Genomic DNA, 20,295 nt, shown 5'->3' on the forward strand with positions numbered 1-20,295 from the left:
AAGCTGAAACTGGATCCTTTCCTTACTCCTTATATGAAAATTAATTCAAGATGGATTAGAGACTTAAATGTTAGACCTAATACCATAAAAACCCTAGAAGAAAACCTAGGTAGTACCATTCAGGACATAGGCATGGGCAAGGACTTCATGTCTAAAACACCAAAAGCAATGGCAACAAAAGCCAAAATTGACAAATGGGATCTCATTAAACTAAAGAGCTTCTGCACAGCAAAAGAAACTATTTCAGAATATTTTTAGGTACAAAGGTGGAGATAGGTTTGCCTGCCAAACCTGTTCCTGTTTATTTATTTCCCATCTCACGATCTTCTTCTTACCTTATTATGGTTCATAGTTTAATAAACAGGACGTCCCTATGTTGAAATGTAGATAGTTAGGGTAGGAACTTACATTTTATATACATCCACTGTGTAATATAGGTACACACTTACACTTGTAGCTATATGAATTACCAGCATGAAGTCATAAACTAGATGCAAGTATGAATTGATTGCCTAGGGTGATAGTGTCCAGGCAGTGGGGATGTAGTGGGATAAGCCATGGGAAGGCTCATTGTGGTTCCTGATAACAATCTCAAAGTATGCTCCAGCTTCCTATAATCCACCTTAATGCCTCTGATTAGAAAATGTCCATACTTAAAACCTATTTATACTTACCCACTATATAAGTGTGTTTTGTTAACTTTATCTGTTATTTAAATTACTTGCTATTCATTTGTCATGTATTTTAATTTATTTGGCCTTTTCTATTTTGAGACAGAGTCTCTTTCTGTCACCCAGGCTGGAGTGCAGTGGCACAATCTCAGCTCACTGCAACCTCCACCTCCCAGGTTCAAGTGATTCTGCTACCTCAGCCTCCTGAGTGGCTGGGACTATAGGTGCGCGCCACCACGCCCAGCTAATTTTTGTATTTTTAGTAGAGATGGGATTTCACCGCATTGACCAGGTTGGTCTCAAACTCCTGACTCAGGTGATCTACCCACCTCGGCTTCCCAAAGTGCTGGGATTACAGGCATGAGCCACTGCGCCCAGCCACTTTTTCTATTTTGAATACATTTTTGTTCACCCTATCTATACCCATTCATGCTTTTATACGTTTCAACCAAAAACCTGATCAGCTTTTGTCTATCAGGCAAGAAATTGATCCTAAGACCAGTCCCATCCATGGCTTCCTCCCTCCCTCTGGCAAATCTGGTTCCCTTCTCTATGCTTTCTCTCTGGGTTGTTAGGTCATCCTCAGTGTAGAGCATCAGGGCTCAAAGTGGGCTCCAGATGCTCCTTCGTACATTAATAATTCACCTAGTCTGAACCATAAAATAAACAAGAGAGACCTGAGCAGGCAAGACTATCTCATAAAGTTCATTCATGTGTGTTCCCCCTACTTTCAAGGGTTTCTTTACTCATATTTTTTTTAACATAGTTGGCTATTTAGTGTTTATGCTTTTGGAAGAATAAAGTTAGCAAATGATTTGTCAATTACAAATGTGTCTTAGCAGCACATATCAAAGCCCAACCAACCATGAATTAAATAGATAAGGGTTTATGTATTCATATATACATAGATGCCCAAAGGTAGCAGACTAGGTCTGGTATAGTGACTTAAAAATAGTTTGGGGATCCAAACACTTTCTCATCTTTCCCTTCCAATATTCCTTAGCTATGCAGGTTCTTATACGCATACTTATGATCTCATGGTTACGAGGCATTTGATGTTCCTCCTCCAGCTCATATTCCTATCCCAGGCAGGCAGGAAGAGCAAAGGGGTCTGTATCTGGAAAACAGAAGCTCTCCCAGAAGCCTCTGCCTGTGTCACATGACTTTCCTTAGCTACACAGGAGTCTGGGGAAATGAGTATTTTTGACTTTTCTAAACTGCTGCTTTGAACAAAATTACGCTTCTATTAGTGAGGAAGCTGTGAGAATTGATATCACAGAAGCAACTAGCAGTACCTGTTATGTGGGATTTCCAGCACTCACAAATGGTTGCTACCTTTTACCTTCATGGGAAAAAACAGGAAAACTAAAACAGCAAGCCAGAGTTCTTTAAAAAAAAAAAAAAAGCAGGTCAATATCATGGTCAACAAGTTATCTTAGCTCCATGTAATAGAATAATGTAATTAGAGTTTATACAGTATAATTATTATTTTTATTTATTTATTTATTGAGGGGGGAGTCTTGCTTGTGCAGGCTGGAGTGCAGTAGCATGATCTCGGCTCATTACAACCTCAGCCTTCCAGGTTCAAGCGATTCTCATGTCTCAGCCTTCTGAGTAGCTGGGACTACAGGCACACGCCACCATGCCCGACTAATTTTTTTGCATTTTTAGTAAAGACGGGGTTTCACCATGTTGGCCAGGCTGGTCTTGAACTCCTAACTTCAGGTGATCTGCCCGCCTTGGCCTCCCAAAGTGCTGGGATTACAGGCGTGAACCACCGTACCTGGCCTAGAGTATAATGATTAATGTTTATCCTAGTGATCTGAGTCATCAAGAAAAGGTTTATAATAAAGTTAAGATAGTATTTAATGCATTTTGGAAAGACTTTCTTTAAAAATTTTTGTTCTTGGAAATTTTATGTTCTACTGTCTGGAAAACTTGATCCCAAATGCTTGTGATTGTGCATATCACAGCTATTGTTTACTGCCTAATGAGTTTTCATATTCTGCAAGTTCTAAGCCTCTGAAGTGATGCCCACCTTTTCCCGGCATACCATGGTTCCCAGGGCTGGCTGCTGTGAGCTTCACTGTGTTGTTTTCTGACAGTGCTAATGCCTGGGCCCTCTGCTCAGCTTTTGGTTCGCTCTGCCTACTGTGGAACTCTGGCTTCTGCCTGTCTCAAGGCTCAGCAGGAAGTGTGAGGCATGGCTAAGCTTAGAAAGATTGCTCCAGCATCAGAGCAGATCATACCGTTAAAGATAATTTTGGTTTATCTATTGACACTATGTATTTTAACTTCTGGAAGTTAAAATGTCTGTGATTTTATAGCATACATTGAATAAAGCATCCTGTTTGTTTTTAGGCTGAGTATCTTTCTATGGGAGGAGCTCTGACACCCAAGCTGATTCTTATCTAACAAAATAGATGACAAGATTTTGTATAACAAGGGATTTATTGTCACAACACCAGTACCCAGAAAGATGCTACATGGTTACTCATCTGTACCACTGTTACTTTTCTTTGTCAGCCATAGTTCACATAACAGGTGTACTCCTAGCAAAATATTCTTCGGTTTTCTCTTGAGTTACATCTGTGAGAATGTCAGTATGTGGTATGACTCCCATAACTGTCCCATTTCATGGGAGATTTTGAACATGTCTCAGGCAGTTTTGTGAAGAAATTTGAACATGAAAATATAATTGTCGTAATGTCTGTTGAATATATCATATTCTGTTGATTTGTGGAGCAGACTGCTCCACGATTCAGTACTCTACTTTTGAGGGAAAAGAATTATACAGATTTGTAAACATTCAGTGTAATATTAAGAACCAATAATTATCAAACTTTTAGTATGTCTTAGAATTACCTGGGAATATTGGTGGTAATGCAGGTACCTAGACCACATCCTTAGAAATTCTAAGTTACAAGGTATGGGGCAGTGGGAGGGATCTGCATTTTTAACAGGTTCTCTGATGCAGTCCAGCATTTGAGAACAACTAAAATAGACATTCATTCCTGATGAAATTATTAACTGAAGTATCTAATATCTGAAACTTGATTTCACCTAATTTTTCCTCATTATACTATCTTTATTCCAAAAGAGAATTCATAGCACTTTCATGTGAAAGCAAACCCAGTCATTATTATTTGTATTCAAGAAGAACATGGCAGTTCCAAAATGAGTGCTACTTTTAAAATGCTTCTTGAATCTTTGAATATTTTATTTGACTATCTTGAGTATACAGAACAGTGAAGGACATTGTTCCTGGGTGATATTTTTAAATCTCTGTTATGTACAATTGGTAAGATAATATGAAACAAATATTCTTAGGAAGAAAAAGCAAATACTCAAAATGAAAATTATAAAGTGTCAAAATTCTGGTTTGGAATAAATGAAGAAATTTGAAAAGCTCAGAACAAAGAACTGTTAGGAATAGGTAAGAAAAATAGATACTGTGTAAATATTTTTTGCTAAATAAGTTTTAGTAGCATCGTCTCAGATAGATAAATACTTACCCTTATAATTTTTTTTTTTTTTAAATAAAAGATCTTGCACTGTCACCAAGGCTGGAGTGCAGTGGCATGATCTTGGCTCACTACAACCTCTGCCTCCCGGGCTCAGGTGATCCTTCTGCCTCAGAATCCCAAGTAGCTGGGACTACAGGCATGCCACCATACCTGGCTAATTTTTGTATTTTCAGTAGAGTCAGGGCTTCACCAAGTTGGTCAGGCTGCTCTCAAACTCCTAACCTCAAATGATCTGCCTGCCTTGGCCTCCCAAAATACTGGGATTACCGGCGTGAGCCACTGCTCCCAGCCCCTTATAATTTTCTTTGTAAAAAAAATATATAGGCCAGGCGCAGTGGCTCACGCCTGTAATCCCAGCACTTTGGGAGGCCAAGGTGGGCGAATCATGGGGTCAGGAGTTCGAGACCAGCCTGGCCAACATGGTGAAATCCCGTCTCTACTGAAAATACAAAAAATTATCTGGGCGTAGTGGCGGGCACCTGCAATCCCAGCTGCTCAGAAGGCTGAGGCAGGAGAATCACTTGAACCTGGGAGACGGAGGTTGCAGTGAGTCGAAATCCAGCCACTGCACCTCCAGCCCAGGTGACAGAGTGAGACTCCATCTCAAAAAAAAAAAAAAATTATAAATATTTTTTAACAACCTTTTTTAATTTTCCATTGCCCACCAGTAATAAGTTTCACACATCTGGTTTTTCTTAATAGTTTGATTCAATTGCATGTGTGTTTCTTAACAAATTTGGAATATACAATTATAATGGTGATAATTTATTTGAATAAATAATTCAAATAATGCAAGCCAACATAAAGTAAATGAGTTTAAATATATTGCCTTTAAAATACTTATACTAAACTTTTGGAATTAAGATAAACATTTTGATGTGCCCTATAATTATTTCAAGGAATATGAACATTTTCTGGATGTCAGTTCTCAGAAAAAAAAATTCCACTCTGGAGTCATTGTCCTAAATCTGAATCGCTATGGGCTTACTGAATTATCCTCACTGGAAAAATACTTTTATTCTAGATTAAGGGTGTATTTTTCTCTTTAATTATCTGGACCTATGACTGACTTTTCATATGTTTTGTACAGAAAATGGTATATTCTAAAAGATTTTTGTCATTTTGTCTTAAAGCCTGTGTAATCTATAGCCTTAATGATTTCTTCCTTTTTGTGTCAATATTGTAGGATAGCAGTGTCCATGGGCTGATACCTCTGTAGTGTTTCCATGGTGATTTCAGAGTTTGTTTTTTCTCCTCTTCATGCCCATTCTAGGGTTCTGATCCCACTGCATTCTCCGTCCTTACCCAAGCCATCACTGGCCAGGTGGGTTTTGTGGATGTGGAATTTTGCACTACCTGTGGAGAAAAGGGAGCAAGTAAAAGATGTTCAGTTTGCAAAATGGTAAGAATGGAGTTCTTTTTAGTTCATTGACCTCTGGTTTAGATGCAGCCAAGCTGATGATTGAGTTTTAATATTCCGTAAGAGTGGATATTAGTTTTCTAATAAATTGTAGCAGTGAAAATATTTTATTTAATACTTAAAAAGTAGTTTTGGAAGATAATAGTATCAGTATAGTTACTTACTGTGTCTTCCGCTACACTGCCAGTCTTCCTTTGCCCCTTTGTTGGTCACCTCATGGAAAGAAAGGATATGAATGAATGAATATGAGAAAATAAGAGAAAGATTATCTGTGGTGCAAGGAGACCAAGGCTGGTGCAGATATGAAACCTAGAATAGGACAGTTCATAAATATACATTCTTTACTCTTCTGATGTTGACTTTAATGACAGTGTCTTCATCAACATATTCTTGTAAAACTACAATTTCTGACTGTTGCCAGTCTTTAATCCCTATGGACTGTACTGCCCCCTTCTGCCAGAATTAACTTTGTAAAAGGCTTATCTGATTGTGTTCTCACATCCAGATACTGAACACATGCATGTGTCTGTGCATTCACTTAATCCCATAGGTGGCATCAACTGCCTGTTGACTTTAAAGTTGAAATTCTTCAGCATGTTGTATGAAACCCATTATAATCTACCGTAACCTACTTCTTCAGCTTCATCTTGTTTAATGACTTACTTCTGTGAACCTCAGTTTCCTGAATTAAATGAAATTCCAGAATTAAATCAAACTATTCATATTGGTTAACTATTACTGCTTATAAAAACACACTGAAACTCAGTGCTTAAAACAATAATCATTTAGTCTTTCTCTCACAGTTATGGTTGGCTGTTCTCAGCTGGGGCAGTTGTGCTCCATGTGACTGTCATCCTTCTTGTATTAGCAGGCTAGGCTGAGCATGTTGTCTTGGCAATAGCAAAGGTACACATGGGCAGGTAAAAACACAGAAGGCCTCTGAAGGACTAGCTTTGAAATTGCCATGTTGTGTCATGCTGTTGGCCAAAATAAATCACATGGCCCAATATGAAGTCAAGTCTCCTCCCCTTCAGTGCAGAGAACTTTGAAATCATATGAGAAAGTGTATGAATGCAAGGATGAATGAAGAATTGGGGTCAATAATACAATATATGTATAAGGGCCTAGCACAGTGCTTGTCGTGTAATAAGTGTTTAATAACGTTCATTCCCATCTGCTTTCCACCCCCACTTGCAAAAATATAAGGCCATTTACAAAACTTCTTGCTGTTTTGAACATATCATTCACTTCCCTGTTCCTGCATTTTTGTACTAGATATTTTCTCCAGTCGGAATTCTTCTTTCCTATTTTTCTGTCTACGTTGACTCACCACAGCTAGAGTGAGTTGCTGCTTCCTCTATGCCTCCATCACTCTTACATCCTGTACTGTGTTTAAAAATTATGTATTTAGGTGCCTGCCTCTCTCCCTTCTTCCGTATCTTTCTTTTTCTTGACCCTGGCTACCTTTGGGACAACAACTCTATCTTCCTTGTCATTGTGCTGTACCAATTCTGGCACATGGCGGCTTCATAATAAGCTATTTGCTAAAGTCTTTGGTAGACTGTTTGTTACATATTCATTATTGTTTTAAAGTAAAGCTACAAACTATAAATCTAAATGAATACACAGATACTGTGTTAGGCTGTTCTTACATTGCTATAAATACTTGAGACTGGGTTTTTTAATATTTCTAAAGAAATTACATTTATAAAGAAAAGAGGTTTAATGGGCTCATGGTTCTGAAGGTGTACAGGAAGCATGGCACGGGCATCTGCTCAGCTTCTGATGAAGTCTCAGGAAGCCTTCAATTGTGGTGGAAGGTGAAGGGGGAGCAGGCATGTCACATGGCAGGAGCTAGAGCAAGAGGAGGTGGGGGAGTTGCTACATGCTTTTGAGATCTTGTGAGAACTCACTCACTATTGTGAGGACAGCACCAAGGGAAGGGTGCTAAACCGTTCATGAGAAAACCGCCCCCATGATCCTATCACCTCCCACTAGGCCCCACCTCCAACATTTGGGATCACAATTCAATATGAGATTTAGAGGGGACAACATCCAAACTATATCAACCACATATTATGGTTTTAAAATAAAGTATGGAAAATGACATTTTTATAGCTTAGTCATAGTTGGGAAATCTTACAACCGGAGCTCTGGAAATGAAAATAAACCAACAATTGCTTTCAGGTGATATATTGTGATCAAACCTGCCAGAAAACACACTGGTTTACTCATAAGAAAATCTGTAAGAATCTGAAGGACATTTACGAAAAGCAACAATTGGAGGCTGCCAAAGAAAAGAGACAAGAGGAAAACCGTACGTATATAAAAACCGAGTTCACCCTGCTTCTTAGTGGAGAGAGAGATAATAGGTGATCTTAACACACTGGAACTGAGTCTTCTCTGGAAGCCATAGGAGCTCAGGAGTGATCAATGAAAGAATCACATTTAAATTTAAATGTGTCCCTTTTTTAAGTTCTTGGGATATAGTCAGCCTAGACATCACTGGAAAACAGAGACGTTAAATTCTGAGGGATGTAGTTTATTTCATATTCTACATTTTAGCTTAGGTGACTGCCCTGGAACAATGGGATTCTTAATGGGTATTAACTTATATTCTGCTCATGAAGGATTTTAAAATCTTTGAATAAGAGAATTAATTAAATTTCCACAAATGGCTACCAGAAGATTTTAAGGGTGGAAACCTTTAAATTCCTTAATTAAATTTCAGAACTATAGGTGAAATTACAGAGTACATTTATAAATCATTAAATTGCAGATCTAATATACAGATCAAATTTCTACAAGTGTCAGAGCAGTGAATTTTGTATTTTTTTTTCTCCATCCTCTTGAGGTTTTGTGACCCATTTTCATCAGAAATAGTGAGTTGCTTCAGCAGTGATTATCAGATTGGAGAGGAGAACCGCCCCCACCCTCGTGCCTCATTCCAGAGAGTATATTGTATGTTCTGGGGGAGTGCATGTAGTTTGAAAAGATGCCTCGGTTACTCTGATACCAGGCATTTCTGCCTCCACCTCTCAAGGAACCATATCCCCTTTACTACTGGGTTGAGAAATACTCTCAGTGGAGTTAAATGATTTGTACACAATTAAACCATTTATCCTTAATAGTCAGGCTTTCTGACTGCCATGCCTTCTCTTGTTTTCTTGACCAGACTTTTTTATTCTATGTGCTAAGGACAGAAAGTAACAAATGTTCATTACTAACACACCACTGAGGGAGAAGATTGTCAGTAGAATGGGCACTCCCATTTGTTAAGCATCATTCATGCGCCAAACACTGCTCTAAATATTACAGACACCTTTATTCTTCACCAGTGGAAGCTAGCCTTTATTACCTACGTATTATAGACAAGGGAAACAACTGCATGCAGGCAATTAGCTCTCCAAGGACATCAAACGAATTCACAGAAAAGCTGTATTCAAATACAGGCTTTGTCAAGTCCCAAGCAACAATCCTGATTTAGAGATGGCTTTGGAACCAGAGGCCCGAGTTCAAATGCTGGTTCTGCTGTTTCACTAGCTAGGAAACTTGTAGCAAGTTACCAAACCTCGCTCTTCTCAGTTTTCTCATTTGTAAAATAACGTTAGTGATGACAGTAGAGATAATAATATACCTCATGTAGTTGATATGAAGATTAAATAATACATGTAAAGCATTGAGAAGAGTGTCTGACACATGGTAGGAACAAAATAACTTCTTCTTTTTTTAATCAGATGGCAAACTTGATGTCAATTCTAACTGTGTTAATGAAGAGCAACCAGAGGCTGAAGTGGGTATCTCCCAAAAAGATTCCAATCCTGAAGATTCCAGGGAAGGAAAGAAAGAATCTCTTGAAAGTGAAGCTGAGTTGGAAGGCTTACAAGATGCTCCTGCAGGGCCACAGGTGTTGGAGGAGTAAAAGCCAGAGCAAGTGCCAGTGTGGATGGTCCTCCCCCTGCAAGAAGCTGGAAAACTCATGGGAATGCATTGTCCTCGCCTCGTTATACCTGCATGGCACCATGGCAGGATTCCACATTTCATAGAATAGAGGTTTTCAAGGAAACCCCTGTTGACCATGCCCTAATTTCCTATTGATTTCTGTTCTATAATTGAACAGATAATCCTATGGAAAATTTTTTGTTTCAAAATACAGGAAAAACATTCCTATTCCCTTTCTGAGGCTGGCTTTCCAGCAGTTGTTTCAAAGGAAAATAGATCTCCTTAAAGAAAAAATACAGACTTTAGGGAACAAAGGGACAAGCAAAACAGGTGTGGAAGAGAGATATTCAGGAAAGAAAAAATTTATAGCTACAGAGATGGGTAGTTAGAAAAATCATAACTTATATGTGAATAAAATACATATAAACAGCATTTACTGTAGTGGCGTTCTACTTAAGATGCAATGAAATGAAGAAAAGCTTCATGTTCAAGGACCTTTGCCATAGTTCAGCTAATTGTAGTTTTATACAGAAATGATCCTAAACACTCTGAACTTGACATAGTTCTGCGGTGATACTCTATCTGCGGTATTTGTACCTCCAAAATGGCAGATCCCTCAGCAGGAACAAAGGTGTATTGACTGTTCTCTCAGCATGTGCAAAAAAGGTACTTCCTGAAACTTTTGAATCAATAATGACTAAACATACTATGTACACAATTATTGTAAGGCTAATTCACGTGCCATACTCCACCTGAAAGCCTGAGTTATCTTGCTATAAGCTTTTCATGGAGCACTTCCTTTCCAGAAACTGATTTGTAACTCTATTAGAGAATGTCCTGGTGTCAGTTGTTAGCATATGTAGTATTTAAACAGAGCTAGAATGTGATGTCTGAAGATAGTGCTGCGTTTCTAAGTTTCTTGTGTGAATTTTAAAATAAATTGTGCCTACAAATATAAACAACTCATCTTGTTTTATAATTTATTGTTGGGGAGTGGCAAATATTAGAGAAATATTAGAGAACTTAAAAAATAATAGGGAACTTGACAAATATTGGAGAACAGCAAAGTAACAATTATTTTAATATGTACAATGGCAGAACAAAATGACTAGAATTCTCACCTCACTTTGCTGATCAAATTCTATCTTGTGGATTTTGTTTGTTTGTTTGTTTTTGTTTTGAGACAGAGTTTGGCTCTTGTCCCCCACACAGGAGTGAAATGGCACTATCTCAGCTCACTGAGACCTCCTCCTCTTAGGTTCAAGTGACTCTTCTGTCTCAGCCTCCTAAGTAGCTGGGATTACAGGTGCCCACCACCACATGCAGCTAACTTTTGTACTTTTTTCTTTTTTTTTTTTTTTTTGAGACAGAGTCTCACTCTGTTGCCTAGGCTGGAGTGCAGTGGCGCTATCTCGGCTCACTGCAAGCTCCACCTCCCAGGTTCACGCCAGCTAATTTTTTGTGTTTTTAGTAGAGACGGGGTTTCACCATGTAAGCTGGGATGGTCTCGATTTCCTGACCTCGTGATCCGCCCGCCTCAGCCTCCCAAAGTGCTGGGATTACAGGCATGAGCCACCACGCCCGGCCATTTTTGTGTTTTTAATAGAAACGGGGTTTTACCATGTTGGCCAGGCTAGTCTCAAACTCCTGACCTCAGGTGATCCACCTGCCTTGGCTTCCCAAAATGCTGGGAATACAGGCGTGAGCCACTGTGCCCAGCCTATCTTGTGGATTTTTATCTTCCTTACACTCTTATTTTTTTCCTAGCCCTAACATATACCCTATACCACACAGACCCTATACCATGCTGGCTCTAGGATGACTTTGAGTAAATTCAATGTTGAGAGTTAACTGGTTAGGAATTCAGCAGGTGAATTTAGACTGAATTTGTTAATCATGACAAGTCTCCCTTGGAAAAAAATAAAATCATTCATCCAAGTACTTCATCTATACACACACTGATGAACATTTATCTTTAGGTAGTAAAGGAGCCCTCCCAGTCATTCCTCTCCCACTGACATGCTTTTTACCTGAGTTCCCAGGATTTTAGTGATTTTTTGTAATGTTTGTGTTACCATCAATTCTCCTTTTCTTCACCCCACTCTGTCACACACTGTGGAGGACTCTGGCAAGAGGGCATGGCCCTGTCTTTGCATACCATGAGGGTTGTGGAAAAGCAGAAGAAATTGTCACCCAGTAAACTGAGTTATTTCCCTGCTCTGCATTAGCTGCAAAAAAGGAACATACAATTGGGGGCGGGGGGGGGGCGGAAAGGCAGGCAGGTTTTATTCCTCCTGGCCAGGAATGGAAAAGGAGAGAGGTCTTGCTCTAAAGACACCTACCTCCCAAGCTGTGGGAAGCTGGGAAACTTTAAGGAGTTAGATGTTGGGTGGAAGATAGGTAAGCATATTCAGAGAGGAACTCCAGATGCACAAGCATAGATCATAAACGTGTCTCCATACACCCCACGTTCAGCAAAGGTAGCGATTCTCCTCTGGGTGAGAAGCTTAGCATTATAATGATATGCTAATGATCTAAAGGTAGCAAGGAGTCTCTGCTTCTGGTTTGCTGAGTTTCACTCAGCCCTTATCTTCCTGTAGTAATTGGCGAAGGATCCTGAAACTCCTGGACCACATGGAGTCCTTTTAAGCAGACTTACTTGAAGAGACTAGAAAAAAAAAAAAACTGTTTAATGAGCTTCTTCAGCTTTATCTCCTGGGCTGCCCTGGTAACAGAATTAGGCAAATAAAGAGCAGAGGCAACAGAGACTACTTTTCTCCTTTATTGCCATGAATTACTAAATGAATCAGAACTAACAGATGGAGCTGGCATAAACAGGAACTTTAACATTGAACAAAGAGAAATTCAAGCATAAGCCATTTCAATATCAAAAATTTCCTTAGATGTATGTTAGGAAAGGGGTGGTCAGAAAATGGGGTTGGTTCTGATTATCATAAATTATCTAAAATTTTGTTTGTTTGTTTGTTTTTGTTGTTTTAAAATAGCATTTGCCATTATACCAACAGAACACATGGCCATCTTGATTATTTTTTTCCCATGTTGAATTGTTTTCAATATGCTATCAAAATACTCTTCTCAAACAAAAATAGGACCTAAAGGATTTTGAATACTCTTACTATTCCAATACTTCTTGTATCTAGAGCTGATGTAATACAATATTGAATTGACCAGTTGGTTTAAGAAATCGGATTCTGCTTTTTAATTCAGTAGATAATAATAGCTGACAGTGAAAGTTACTCTATCCCTGAAATAATTTTGTTTAATATTCACAATGACCCTGTGAATTGGACTTTATCCAGTAGCACAGATGAGGAACTTTAAAGAGGTTGCCTAATTTATCCAAAATTGTAGAGCTGGTACTTGGCGAGGTCTGCAGTTTTAACTAGTACATTATACATTCTTAACATTTTAACCTCACTGTAGTATCCCTGCAGCCAGAAGATCATACAGGGTTGAAGACAAGCTGTTATTTTACAGGGTGTAATGGATATTCACAAAGTCCTGAAAACAAAAAATCACTGTTTTTGGTCATCTTTCATATATATGGTTACTTGAGTTTTAATGTTATTGCATATAAAACATCATAGAAATTCTGTCTCTCTTTCTTTTTTATTTTTATTTTTTTAGACAGAGTCTCACTATCCCCCAGGCTGGAGTGCAGTGGTGCAATCTCAACTCACTGCAACCTCTGTCTCCTGGGTTCAAGAGATTCTCCTGCTTCAGCCTCCTGAGTAGCTGGGACTATAGACACCTGCCATCATGATGGGATAATTTATGTATTTTTTTAGTAGAGAAGGGGTTTCCCCATGTTGGCCAGGCTGGTCTCAAACTCCTGACCTCAGGCAGTCCGCCCACCTCGGCTTCCCAAAGTGCTGGGATTACAGGTATGAGCCACCGCACCCGGTCAGATATTCTTATAGTGAATATTCTTACAGTGTTTTCATCTTCTCGGGATCCTGTCTCCCCCACTTCTGAAGCAAATTAGTGCCCTTGTTGAGTGGAAACTGACTGTTCCGATTTAGGTGGTTTTATGGTTGTTGCCAGTAGTGATTGGCCTCCTTGGTCACAATGAGGACAATCAGAGCAATTCCCAGAGATTTTTTTCATTCCTGAAGTTGAAGAAGGGAGGCTTTTATTATTTTTTTGTTTCTCCTTTAGAGAGTTGTAAAGTACAAGGATTTGGCTTCAGAACTGAGGCTATGACCCCCGACATGTGAAGGCACCTGAAAATGCAATTATTAAATGGACATCAGTGAGATAGGGATAGAGAGAGGAAACGCTATTTGAGTTGTCTAATATAGTGGGCTCTGACAGAGTCCACACTTGGGTTTACAAGGTCTGCTTACATAAGCAAATACATTCCCATTTGGATTTCTGTCACTTAGAACCAAAGAATCCTTATTAATAACATCTTGTGGCAACTAGAAAACAAAAGCAAATTTCAAAAGTTAAATACATACAAATATAGGTAAAAGAAAATTGAAAGCATAGAACTTGAATTTTATGATTATATTCTCTTAGAAAATTAACAATGGCAGTTCAAATTTCAAATTAGATTTAAGAACTAACCTCTGATTATTTATCTTGTCCATATTCCTACCCATGGGGTCTGGGGGGTCATGCCCTCCAAACCATGGATTCTTATCAGATGAGTGTTATTTGACCCTGTATATTGTGACTTGCTTTTCAATCTGACTGTGGCATAACATTATGAGACAAGGAAAAAATATTTCACTGCAAAGTATATTTCCTTACCATGCCTTGAAATTGCCCTGCAAAGTGTTTGGTGGAAAGGATCCACATTCTATAGAGAATCCCCTTCCCCCTTTGTTTTCCTTCCTTTTTTTTTTTGCAGATCCAGGAGATAATCAGCTAAGAACCAGGCACCCCTTTAGGTCTGATAAGAAACATTTTACAACCTACTCTCTCACTCTGAAGTCTGCTATCTGAGAGATTCCTCTTCACAGCACAATAAAACTTGGTCTCCACAATCCTTTATCTTTAACCTGAACATTCCCTTCTGTGGATCCCAGGTCTTTAGACAAACTCAACCAATTGTCAACCAGAAAATGTTTAAGTTTACCTATAACCTAGAAGTCCCCCGCTTTGAGTTGTCCCACCTTTCTGAACCAAGCCAATGTATTTCTTAAATGTATTTGATTGATGTCTCATGCCTCTCTAAAATATATAAAACCAAGCTGTGCCCCAACCACCTTGGGCATGTGGTCTCAGGACCTCCTGAGGGCTGTGTCATGGGCCATGTTCACTCATATTTGGCTTAGAATAAATCTCTTTGAATATTTTACAGAATTTGACTCTTTTGGTGGACAGATTGAAGTTATTTTTGTTGGAAAGAAAACTGACACAAAATGTTTTTGCATCTATTTACTGATGTTTATTTTGAAGAAAAAAACTTGTATTTATTTAAAATTGGAATAGGGCATGTTTATGTAAACTTTGATAATATCAATGCATCATTTCTTTTTTCTTTTTTTTTTTTTTGAGACGGAGTCTTTCTCTGTCGCCCAGGCTGGGGTGCAGTGGCCGGATCTCAGCTCACTGCAAGCTCCGCCTCCCGGGTTTACACCATTCTCCTGCCTCAGCCTCCTGAGTAGCTGGGACTACAGGCGCCCGCCACCTCACCCGGCTAGTTTTTTGTATTTTTTAGTAGAGACGGGGTTTCACCGTGTTAGCCAGGATGGTTCAATGCATCATTTCTATGAACAAAGACAATATCTTAATTTAGTAAAAAGAAATTTTCTTCTTCTCATGATTATTTCAGTAGATGAGCAGATTTTACCCCCAAAGGTAGCTCTAGCCTTGTTGGTAATGCTGGTTGTATATATCCTTTAAAGTCTTAGTTTTATAGATAGCCAAAGGCAAATGGTGATCATACTTTGCATAAAATAAATCGGGTAGCTGTGTAATGGACCGTTTCAGAGCAATGTAGCTAGCTAATTCAAGTACTCACACAAAACCACTTTATCTGATGATTCCAAATGGTTAAGATTTTAATGTGAAAAAAAAAAAAATCCCAGGAGAAACCATGAGAGAATTATTTATGACTTTAGCATGAAGGAGGCCTTCATAAATATACTAAATCCAGAAACCACAAAAGGAAACAAATTCAGCTACATTTAAAACATAATCTGAATACTTCTGCTCCTGGGAAGGTGGAGTAGACATACTTTTCACTATTCTTCCCACTAAGGAAAGCTAAAAACCCCAAGCAATAAGAAGACTGTGAAAGTTGGAGAGGAGGTAGACTGGCTTGGGATCCTGGACCCAGGGTTCCGCGTAGCAACACCTGCTGAGTTCTCTGGGTTTTCTTCCTGCCTCGTGTAGCCCAGACTTGGAGCTGAAGAAGCTGGAAACATGGAAACACCAACAGCTACAGACCACAAAAAGTCCCAACAAAGGCCTGCCAGTCTGCCAGCCTGTCCTGTGTATTTCCAACTCAAGATTGCAGCATCAACTCACACCTGAAGCTCTGGCTTCCTTACAAACTTTGAACTTGCCACTCCCCCCCAATGGCATAAGTCAATTCCTTAAAATGAATGTCTAGTTCTATATATGCGTGTATTCTACTGGTTCTGTTTCTCTGGAGAAGCCTACTAATAGATCATTTGTCTTAGGCAATTCAAGCTGCTGTCACAGATTACCATAGACTGGGTGGTTAAAACTACAAATACTTATTACTCACAGTTTTGGAGGCTGGAAGTCTGAGATCAGGTTTCCAGCAGGATTGAGTTCTTGGTGAGCATCCTCTTCCTGGTCTACAGAGTACTGTGTTACTTAAGTGGAAAAAGTAGGGTGAGCTGGTTCTCTGGCCTCTTCTATTAGGGGACTAATCCCATTCATGAGGGCTCCACCTTCATGACCTACTTACCTCCCAAAGGCTCCATCTCCACATACCACCACAATGGGGATTAGATTTCAACATAGGAATTTGGGGAGGACACAAACATTCAGTCCATAACACCAAGTATAGTCCATAAGGAGCACAACTGCCCTTGGGATAAGAATAATAGTAATAGCTAACATATACGGAGCACTTACTTTAAGAAAGACACTCTACCTAGCAGTTAACATACATTATCTAACTTAATCTCTGAGACTCTATGAGGTAACTACTATTATTGTTTTAAATAAAAGGATATCAAAACCTTGACAGGTCAACTAACTTTTCCAAGTAACATCTAGTAAGTGGAACAGCTAAGCTAGACTTGTTGGATTCCAAAGCCCCAGCTTTTAGCCAAACCCTCTATAGATCTACATATCATTATTGTTTGTTTCCCAGTCATGAGAAATTCCACTGGATCCTAAAATAAATATGCTTCCACTTGAGACAGTTTGAATGGTCATCTTGTTGTGTTGTTGTTACTGTTTTTTTGTTTTTTCTTTCCTCTCTCTGTTTTTTGTTTTTTTTTTTTTATTTTGTGAGAAAAGGTTTAGCTTCGTCACCCAGGCTGGAGTGCAATGGCACAATCTCAGCTCAGTGCAACTTCTGCTTCCCAGGCTGAAGCAATCCTTCCACCTCAATCTCCCAAGTAGTTGGAACTACAGGTGCATGCCACCATTCCCAGATTTTTTTTTTTTTTTTTTTTTTTTTTTTTTTGGCAGAGACAGGGTTTCACCATGTTACCCAGGCTGGTCTCAAACTCCGGGGCTCAAGCAATCCACCTGCCTTAGTCTCCCAAAGTGCTGAGATTACAGGCGTGAGCCACCCATCCAGTCTCTTGTTTAAAGCAAAGAACTTAATTTAAAATACCCTCTGAATAATGATGTATTCCATTTTGGCAGAGGTTTAGGTAACTTAAAGATCATGTCTTCTATTTTGTGTTTCTCCTGAAATGGTATTTCATACAGTGTTTCCCATTCACACTAAAGAAGGGCCACTCATTAGCCCTTTATTGTTGAATAGCATATCCAGTATTAAGGAGTGTGTTCTAAAGCACATCTTTTTTTTTCATGCAGGTGACAACAGTTTTGCAAAAAGAAAAATAATTTCTACCTCTTACCAGATTAAGTAAAATTTTTTAGACATTTTAAAATTGGAGTAAATGTTTTATTTTCAGTCATTGTGGGATTACGAATATAATGTCAAAGGCTACACATTTGAAAATGATTCTTTTAGTGGTTAGCCAAGAGATTACATTAGCCCATCCTTAACTTACTTCAATCTGATTAAAAATTAATACTTCTTATGAAACTATGGGCCACTTTAAACCTGATGCCAAATATACTATTTCCATCATGAAATGGCTTATTGCCACCCAATGTTACTGCTTGGTGGACCTGATAGTACTCAGTTCATGATGAGTAGCTTTGGTCAAACAGCTACTTGGTCAAGGGTCGGACTCTCGATTAGTAGTAGAATCTGTGCAGCAGCATGCCTAGATGTGCTATTTAAACAAAGTTCTCTGCTGCAGATGGTATGGCCTTGTTCAAGAACCCTTGAAACTGCACTGTGACTCTCCTCTCAGTGCTAGCTGGAGACTCCACCGAAGGACCCTGGATTACAGTGGGATATTGTATTAGTTATCTGTTGCTGTGGAATGAATTATCCCTAAATGTATCAGCTTGAAACAACAGTAAGCATTATCTTATATGATTTCTGCAGTCCAGAAATCCAGAAGCAGCTTAACTGGGTGGTTCCGGTTTCAGATTTCTTTGGCTTGAAGGTACAGTGAAGCTTTCAGATAGGGCTGTAGTTATCTGCGAGTTTAACTGGGTCTGCAGTGTACATTGGCAGAAGGCCTTGCACTCTACTGGCTTTTGGAAAGAGGTATCAGTTCCTCAGAATATGGACCACTCCAGACGACTGCTTGAACGTTATAATGACATGGCAGTTGGATTCCCCCAATATAAGTGATCCAGGAGAGACAGTAAGATCAGTGCCAACCATAATTCCCAAAGATACAATCCCGAATGCCATAATCCCAAACGTTATTACCTCTAAAGATCAAAATCCCTAAAGTTAAAAATCCCTAACATCGAACCCCCCCTCAAATCACAATTAGTGCATTTACAGTTGTACACAGGATAGTGCAGCATATTAGGCAGAACTATTACCTTGTTATTGTCGTTATTTGGAAATAAAGTATGGTTTAAGGAGATGCATATGGATGCCAAGCTGACAAGGGGTAGACTTGTGTACTAAACCATAAGTGTCAATTTAACTGGATTAAGGAATACCTGGAGATCTGGTAAAACATTATTTTCAGTGTGCCTGGGTATTTCCAGAGATGAGTATCTGAGTCTTAGTGGATTGGGTAGGGAAGATCTGCCTTCAGTGTTTCTAGTTTTTCAAAGGTCATCAAATAAATGAAAATGCAAGCAAAAAATATAAGAGGCCGGGTGAGGTGGCTCACTCCTGTAATCCCAGCACTTTGGGAGGCCGAGGCCGACAGATCACTTGAGGTTAGGGGTTTGAGGCCAGCCTGGCCAACATGGTAAAACTCTGTCTCTACTAAAAATACAAAAAGTAGCCAGGTGTGGGGCTGCGTGCCTATAATCCCAGCTTCTTGGAAGCCTGAGGCAGGAGAATCACTTGAACCTGGGAGGCAGAGGTTCCAGTGAGCTGACATTGGGCCACTACACTCCAGCCTGGACAATAGAGCAAGACTCCATCTCAAAAAAAGAAAAAGAAAAAGAAGTCTCTCCTGCCAGATTATTCAGTTGTGTACTACTCCTGCCCCTTCACACATAACACCATGCTTGCCTTTTAAAAATATGCCCTTCATCAGAGAACAAAAAAAATTCAAGTTCAGAGATCTTCTGAACCAAAGATGTTTGCTGGTTTTGAGATTCCTCCAGCGTTACAAAAAATTAAGTGGTGACCTATTCTTGGTAAGGGAGTTGACTATTGAAGAAGACAGACTTTTTCTATTGAAAATATAACATAGAAAAACTAGCAGATGCTTCACTTTGGCTCATGGATGTGTTGACCGAAATTAAGGCTGTTGAGGCAGTAATAATTTGATAAAAATTTATTGGAAACTGAATGTGAGGATGGACATGGGAAGACACCAACAAAGTTAGGCATGTTCCAAAGTCTGTTACAAGTTGGAATGCTTTTATAAGGAAGTTTAGGAGAAGGGAGAAGGACTTCTCATACTGGACTTGTCCTTTTTCTTTGGAGGGTACAATACAGAGGTTATCATCATTGGCTACAATACAGGTTTAAATGTTCTAGGTGCAAGACAATCAATACAACTTCATGATTCAGAAACAAATCAGTGTCCTTGTCAATGTCAGTAAGTTATGTATTAATCAGTATATCAACAGTTTGAGGAACTCATGATAAGATTTGAGGGACTCACATGAATCACAAGACTTCCCCCAGGCAGGTAATTTGGAAGCCTGCCAAATGTGACCTGTAAGTCATCAAATGGCATATTCAGAACTGTCCTCACTGTTTTTATTATCAGCTAGGTACTATTCATGCCCCTATTGGATCTGAAAATTACAGAGCGTATCCATTCATTTATGTATTAATGACTGCAAAAAGTGAAGCACTTTACAAATGTTTATTTGAAGATTTGGTGGAGTTTGCAAAAAAAAAAAAAAAACAAAAAGGATTCCAACTAAATCCTCAAACCATAATGACAGATTTGGAATTAGGTATGATCAAGCCTTCTAAAAGTGACTTTCAAGGTGTTATCAATAAAGCGTGTGTTTTCCAATCAGCCCAATGCTTTCAGCAAAAAAA

General features: G+C 39.1%; 1 protein-coding gene and 1 pseudogene across 1 annotated transcript in view; both read left to right on the forward strand.

Moving 5' to 3' along the window:
• Positions 1–10,522, forward strand: part of ANKMY2 (ankyrin repeat and MYND domain containing 2) — a 49,894-nt gene extending 39,372 nt beyond the window's left edge. Inside the window, exons 8-10 of the mRNA XM_017889069.1 lie at positions 5,472–5,600; positions 7,806–7,935; positions 9,356–10,522. Of these exons, the coding sequence (XP_017744558.1) occupies positions 5,472–5,600; positions 7,806–7,935; positions 9,356–9,540 (444 nt within the window). The 3' untranslated portion in view covers positions 9,541–10,522. The remainder of the gene's footprint in view (positions 1–5,471; positions 5,601–7,805; positions 7,936–9,355) is intronic.
• A 1,176-nt stretch (positions 10,523–11,698) lies between these two features.
• The window catches only part of LOC108540074 (ataxin-2-like protein pseudogene), a 15,683-nt pseudogene continuing 7,086 nt past the window's right edge, over positions 11,699–20,295 (forward strand).

The sequence above is a fragment of the Rhinopithecus bieti genome, unplaced genomic scaffold (assembly GCF_001698545.2).
Source record: "Rhinopithecus bieti isolate Rb0 unplaced genomic scaffold, ASM169854v2 scaffold_16834, whole genome shotgun sequence".
NCBI lineage: Eukaryota > Metazoa > Chordata > Mammalia > Primates > Cercopithecidae > Rhinopithecus > Rhinopithecus bieti.